The 7,067-nt window shown below is 43.0% G+C and overlaps 2 protein-coding genes across 2 annotated transcripts; one reads left to right on the top strand and one right to left on the bottom strand.

Annotated features, from left to right (window-relative positions):
• Positions 1–69: 69 nt before the first annotated feature.
• On the bottom strand, positions 70–2,640 carry rsad2 (radical S-adenosyl methionine domain containing 2). The gene is made up of 6 exons (XM_027012863.2): positions 2,312–2,640; positions 1,926–2,087; positions 1,376–1,605; positions 1,103–1,252; positions 820–852; positions 70–569 (listed from the first exon to the last, which is right to left on the bottom strand). Exons 1-6 carry the CDS (start codon positions 2,616–2,618, stop codon positions 228–230), a joined length of 1,224 nt encoding a protein of 407 aa, XP_026868664.2. The 5' UTR covers positions 2,619–2,640; the 3' UTR covers positions 70–227.
• Positions 2,641–2,837: 197 nt separating this feature from the next.
• Positions 2,838–6,737, top strand: cmpk2 (cytidine monophosphate (UMP-CMP) kinase 2, mitochondrial). Its single transcript, XM_027012865.2, is given in 5 exon segments — positions 2,838–3,542; positions 4,217–4,334; positions 4,704–4,905; positions 5,096–5,329; positions 6,263–6,737. Coding segments are annotated over 5 exon segments (1,359 nt in total). The 5' UTR covers positions 2,838–2,858; the 3' UTR covers positions 6,384–6,737.
• The last annotated feature ends 330 nt before the right edge of the window (positions 6,738–7,067 follow it).

Raw genomic sequence — 7,067 nt, 5'->3', positions numbered from 1 at the left:
AAAACGTAAACGTTGTATTTCTTGTTAAAACTTTAATTTATATACACAAACAGAAACGGACAGCAGTTGTGCCTTTTTAGCAATTGTTTACTAATAAAAGCATCATCATCAAAACATTTTTAAAAATGTACATAAATGTGCATCATTTAGAAAGGGTACATGAACAAGGCATCGCAGGAAATGCAAAAAATGATCAATACTATTTCATCAAGACTATGTGATCAAAACTATTTGATCAGTACAACTATTATTAAAAACATATTAATAACTATTAACAACAACAACAGAAACAACAATAATAACAATAACAACAATACTAACAACTCAAAATGGGTGCAAATCAAATTAAAATAACAAATAGTAAATATATTATAAGATATGCACTGTACATAATGCGGTAACAAAATGATCACCAGTCTAGCTTCATGTCTGCTCCATACATATTTCCCTCCTCTTTTGAGAAACATCCTCTCATCAAACCCACTAAACTGGATGGCAGCCTCTACCCCAACATCCAGAATGGACTTAGATGGATCTTTACTCCCTGCACGACAATCCAAAAATCGCATCTGAAAAGACAAAAATCAAAGGATTTTTCACAAATGAGAATAATTTGGTCATTTCAGAAATGAGCCATGAATTATCCTGCTCAACTGCATAAATTCAGCTTCATTATAAATGCAAATTTGCACTACAAAAACACTGTTATAATAGATCCCTCATCTTAAACTACACAAAGCACGACATAACAACATTCTGCAGTTTATAAGAAAAATCACAAGAAAACCTTATGTATGCAGAATGAATATTCTGACTTACATATTCATCCAGAATCAGGTAGGAGTCTCTCATCTGGAAAGAAAACAAACATCAACAATTTATTGGTTTTAATTTTGCTTGAAATGTTGTACCCAAGTTTGATAGTGCTGGGTGGGTCAGTGCTAGGAGTCTATGTGTGGAAAAGCAACAGCCAGATATAACTGAATTAAAACTGCAACAAGTACCTTACTGCACACTTTGATACCTTATAGATGCGGATAGGCTTACACGTGGTAGAAAGCTGTTAAAATACCAGTTATAATACCATGATAATAGACATTACCTTCTGATTAGATTCCGGGACCAGGCAGTCAATGCTCTTGTGGCAGTCCAGGAAATTTTGGAACTCCTGATCGGTGATAACAAATTTCTCGGCCTCGCGAAGGCTATTCTCTCCTGTGTTCTCACCCTTAATCAGAAGGCACTGGAACACCTAAAGCGTTGAACCAACAGACCCCATCAACACAAGAGGCCATCAGCAGACAAGCGGCACAAAATATACGTAGCCATATTAGGTTACATATATTGCTTGAACTGCGAGTTCAAAGAGCCTTACCTTCCAGCGCACCGGCTTAAGGGAAGTGATGTGTTCTGTCATATCTTCATGAACGTTGAATGTGTTGATAACAGAGTTAATTTTGAAGGCCACCTTGTACTCTTTGCACCAGTTGCACACTTTATGCAGGTTGTCCAAGTGGCTTTTCTTGCCCTGACCTCGACCAATGGCTCTGTTGGTGTCCTCATCAAAGCTGTCACAAGATATTGCTAGAATATCCAAATACTCCCCTAAAAAAACACAGTTTGTCGGTTTTTGTTAAATGAAATCCCTAAACAATGCCATGCAATGGTTTGCAGACATATTCACACCATTTTATTTAACCCAAAAGGTAAAACCAGTTTTCCATAGTGCTATACTGGGTTTTTCAGAGCTGAACATGTGTTGTTGACTTTACTTAAAAACAACAGTGCATTCTGTTGAATGTAGGGCTGAAGGCGGGTTTCTCTAAAACCAATACGAAATTCACCCGAAAACGAAACTTAAACCGTAAAGCTGATAATATGAGCTGTTGGTGCCCTCTAGTGTTCAGAGCCTCTCATATAGTTACCATATTTCTGGAACCACTTTTCCTTGATCATGCTTCCGTTACTGACGATGCTGACGCTCGGTAGATTGAGCTCTTGCTTGCAGTATCGAACCAGCTCTCCCAGAAAAAAACCCCTTTCATGCAAGAAAGGTTCTCCGCCCGAGAAGTTTATTTTTTCCATACCTGATAAATAATTGTAATGCGATAACATGCTATCAATAATAATAATAATAATAATAATAATAATAATAATAATAATAATAATAATAATAATAATAATAATAATAATAATAATAACAATAATATAGAAGAAGAATAAATAATGGAATGGAGCGTCTACTTTAACGAACATCTAATAAACAGCACTTGTCATGCCCAGCGTTTTGGAGTTTTTTCCCTTTGCGCGCCTGCTTTTTTCAGGAGTTGCAAACCTCTCTTAGCCTCCTCAAGTGGAAGAACGAAAGACGTCTTAGCAGTGTGAAAGCAAAACCCGCACTTGTAGTTGCACTGGCGAGTAAAATGGTAATTCACGCTTCTTGGAGTTGTCACTTCATTTTTGCACGGCTCTTCGGTTTTGGAGAGCTGGAGTCTGGTCCCTGGGATCCGATTCCCCCCCACACGTGCAGAAATCCATTTGAGGACAGCCGAGATAATACAGTGCACATTACTGAACCAGAGCAGGAGTAACGAGGTGACTTGATGCATGACAAACATGTCGAGTTATGGGCTTTCTGGTCCGGTTTTCTAAACAGTCGTCCATCCTATATATAGCAGCTTGTCAGCTGGGTGAAGGTGTGACTGGGAAAGGAAAGCGAAACGCTGTTTCAATTTTTACGGGTTCAACGCGGCATTCTTAAAAAGAAACTGCGTTAAGGTTGAAGACGATGTTAAAGTGGTCGATCTTCTTGACTGGTTTGGTCATAGGTGGGCTAATAGACTCTGTATAACTCTATAATGTACTTTCGGTTTCCCGGCCAGTTTCGTTTCTCTGTAATAAAACCTCGGCTACCGCGCTACGCTACACTGCGCTCCAGCACTGCTCCTGTAATGGCACACAGGAACATACTCCGTTGGGCACACTGGCATTCCCGAGTATTTTGGGTGGAATTTGACCTGAAGACAGAACCACTTTATTTCGCCTTGAGCTTAAAGCCAACAGATGTTGGTGATGAGCAGCTCTCGGCACTGTCCAGAGCGTTCGGGAGTGGGAAACTCTATTCGCTGCATGTGAACTGCGATGACAGAATTCAGAGAGCGAAATCTTACGCGAATCTAAAAAAGGAGCTCTGCAGAGATCTGCCTCCCGGATGCGATGTGGTGGAAATGGCTTCTTTCCTCCCCGAGGTGAAAAACTCAGTTGTACGGGGTTTTTTCCTGCGGGACAACTCCGTGGCCTCTTTGGCCGAGCGAATCTCGCACCAGGTGCGTCAGACCGGCGCGGCGCGCGCGTTCTCGTATGAGCGAGACGAGCACGGGCGTTACTCGTGCCAGGAGCTGTGGTCCGCGCGCGCGGAGGAGGCCAGGGCGCGGTATTACGTCATCCCCGCAGCATCGCCCGAGCGCCATCCGTCAGAACTGGACATCATGAACTCGGACGTGTTCTATCGGATGGAGGAGGCCCGCAGAGTTCTTGAAGAGGTGGGCTGCGCTTGTTTCAGTGGGGCATGTTTTATTAACTCATTTCTTTTTACTAGCACTGCTGGAAAGGCAACTGGCAGTGGAAACCTTTGTGTGCCACAGTTAAAACCAGGGTTTTCAAGCAAGTTCATCAAAACTTGATGACAAAGTAAAAACAAACAAACAAAACAAAATAAATAACAAAACGAAAGAAATAAAATCAGCTCAGCTATGGTTCAAAGCAGCCTTTGGCTTGATGGAAGCTTTGCAATAGATTTTTTTTATTACTTCGAATTTTGTGGGAAAGCAATAAGTCATTACATTTCAATAAACTAGTTATCTGTGAGCACTAATTACCTTACAGTTATCTGCATATAGCAATTTCTCCTCAAAATCCTCACCTCAAGATTTATCACTGATCCAGCATGAGGCATTCTGGGTATTATAACATCATTCTCAGTGCTGTGTAGCTTTTATGTACATAATTCTGGACACACCTAAAGTTTATTTCTTTCTTTCTCTTTACAGCTCAAATGATTAGAAACCTATAGAGTTAAATAGTGCTAGCATAATAGAATAATTTATAATCAACAACTTTGATTCCAACTTTTTTAGTATAGCGTTTTGAACATTGGTGTGCATTCTGTCAGGTAGGTCCGAACCTTTGATAGGGACAGCAGTTCTCTCTTCCATAGTGCAGTGATACGATCCCAGAGTCAAAGGCAGTGCTGGAGATTGTGGATCACCAGCTAGAGGCCTGCAGATATGAATAAGGCTTTCCCATCATTGTGCTCGAGGGACTGGATGCTACAGGTGACAAGTGTCCTGTATCAAAACCACTGCTCTTCTCCTTACCTGTAGCAAAAAGCGGGTTATTCTGTATATAGATATCATTTTAATGATTAGCTGTAACCCACTTGATCAATACCTGGTAGGTGGTTTCATTTACAGTATGCACATGCTCATAATTGGGAAGTGGAGTTTAGGCCTATCCAAAATGCTCTGTATATTGTGCCACTTCTCCACAGAGATAATGTCAATGTAGAAAATCAAGCACAAACAATGGCTATAGCAAATCCATTTGTCTTGGTCAAGTTTCAGAAAGTCTAGAAAACCAGGTCAGTTTTGGTGTTTAATAGACCCATAGCATCAAGCTGACAGGTTGTCTGAATGACTGCACAGGAAAAACCACTCTCACCGAAAGCCTGCACAAGGCCCTGGGTGCCTCTCTACTGAAGTCCCCTCCACAGTGCCTGGCCCCCTTCCGGGAGCGCTTCGACTCAGAACCCCCGCTCATCCGCCGGGCGTTCTACGCTCTGGGGAACTACCTCACGGCCGCTCAGATAAGGGAAGAGTCGTCACGGGCTCCCGTGATCGTGGACAGGTTCGAAACGTCCCATCCATGCACAGATCCACACGGCGTATTTTTTTGCAGTAGGTGAACTGACGGAAATGATTAGAGTGAGTGGGAAGGGAAGAGACTCGGAAAGAACAAAACAGACAGAGAGGACTGGAAGAAGCCTGGCACCAAAACCTGGCTGGGTTATTAATGGCTGAATTCCCTCCTCGGTCAGGTACTGGCACAGCACGGCGGCATACGCGATAGCCACTGCAGTGAGTGGGAGGGTGGAGAACCTGCCGCTGGTGGGCTCCGAGATCTACGCGTGGCCCGCTGACCTGCTCCAGCCCAGCCTGGTCGTCCTCCTCACCGTCAACCCCCAGGAACGCCTGCGGAGGCTCCGGCACAGGGGCCTGGAGAAGACGGAGGAGGAGACCCAACTGGAAATCAATCAACTCTTCCGCCAGAAGTAGGTCAAACTCGCTTCCGTTCCCAAAGATCGTGTTCAAATTCTGTGTGGCACGCCCATGCTTTTCATTAATAACATGCAAGGGGCTTCAAAGCATACATGTTCTGCTTACTATATAAAGACCATATGTTTATATACTCACTTTTGACAACTGTGGTTTCTTGTGTGGAAATGCACACGTTGGGTGGATAATGAAAACATACAAAGGCGGAGTGCAAACGCCTAGGTGAACAATGTTTATTTAAGGCAATTCCAAATGCACTGGCATTGTAACAGGCCTTGGTGAAAAAAGACAAAGAAATAGCAACATAAAACATGACACTCAGAATAGAATTAAACAACAGGGACTGTATTAAAAAGAAGAGAAACAAAGAAGACAGTGAAACTAGGTAGGTGACTAATGACTGCAGGGGGAATCAGAATGTAAGGGCTATATATGCACAGGTAGATATTGGGGAAATAAAGAAAGGGTAGTTATACACAAAACCCCAGATAGGGCAAGATAGGAGATAAGAGATAAAAACAAAACAGAAACAAAAACAAAACCACATAAAGCTAGCGCCATGGCACCACAGTGCCAGAAGGGGGAAATCATGACACACTGTTAAGTTTCGTTTCTGTCTTATCTTGACATTCCTCAGAATGTTTCTGTGCAGCTAGGTCACAAGACATTGTAGTGAATCAAAATCAAATTCCACTTAATTAGTTTAATTTCTGTCTTAAATTGGTTTCTGTCTTACCCCAGTTCACATTCCTCAGCCTGTGTCTGTGTTTCATTTGACTTAAGCTGCTTTACATTTCTTGTAAATTACATTTCTACTGTGTCATTGTCCATTAGTTCACCAAGCAAGTTGATTGTCATACTAATAAGCCACAGGAAGTATCAGGTGTGGGGCATGCCAGTCACCTTGCCCATACCTTTCTCTCTTTCAGAGTCGACGAAGCCTACAGGCGGATCCTGAACCCCGCCTGCGTGGTCGTGGACGCCAGCCCCGCCCCGGACCGAGTGCTGCACCATGTGCTGTCTTTGATAAGAAGCAAATGCGGCCTGTAAACACTGGCTTCTATCAGCGGCTTCTCACGAAAGCCACAGTACCTTCCAGCTTCACTAGATGGTAGTGTCACGTTATAAATGTCCCCTCCAGACAAATAGGGTGCCCCGCTGAAAAACGTCCCAGGTCTTTGAGTGCATCGACTGCACAGGAGGCTGGTGGCCAAGGGCCAGCTCGTATCAAAAGCCATATCTGGACATGTCACAACCTGTTCTATTCCTACCGAGCACCACTGATGACATGAGAGGGGAAGTTATTATGAACGCTGGGACTAGATGTCAACTCCCATATACCAGGTTACAACCTTGTGAGTTCCATTCGTACTGTGTTATGTTACCCACATCCCTGCCCCCCCCCGCCCCAACTGCAACACAGGAACTGAACTGAAGGAGTCGGTGAATTCATCAATCACTTCAATTAGATTTCAGCACAAGGGCCCATTGTTGGTGAGCTCAACATTTGCTCCTGCGAGAGCTGGGAGATGAGAGCACACGGAACATTAAGAACCAGCAGGGCCTTATGGACCAGGAAATTCCTCCAGTTGGAGGTATTTCTGTTGAGCATTAATAAAGTGAGATACAGTAGGAGAGTAATTTAATTTTCTCCTTGCTGTTCAATGTGTGACATACTTTCCAGTCAGCTTTTAAAAACAGAATGTGTTTGCGGGATTATTGTGTAATAGTTAT

This window comes from Electrophorus electricus, chromosome 13 (genome assembly GCF_013358815.1).
Source record: "Electrophorus electricus isolate fEleEle1 chromosome 13, fEleEle1.pri, whole genome shotgun sequence".
Taxonomy (NCBI): Eukaryota; Metazoa; Chordata; class Actinopteri; order Gymnotiformes; family Gymnotidae; genus Electrophorus; species Electrophorus electricus.
Note: the sequence above shows the minus strand (reverse complement) of the source record. Positions and strands in the feature narration are given on the sequence as shown.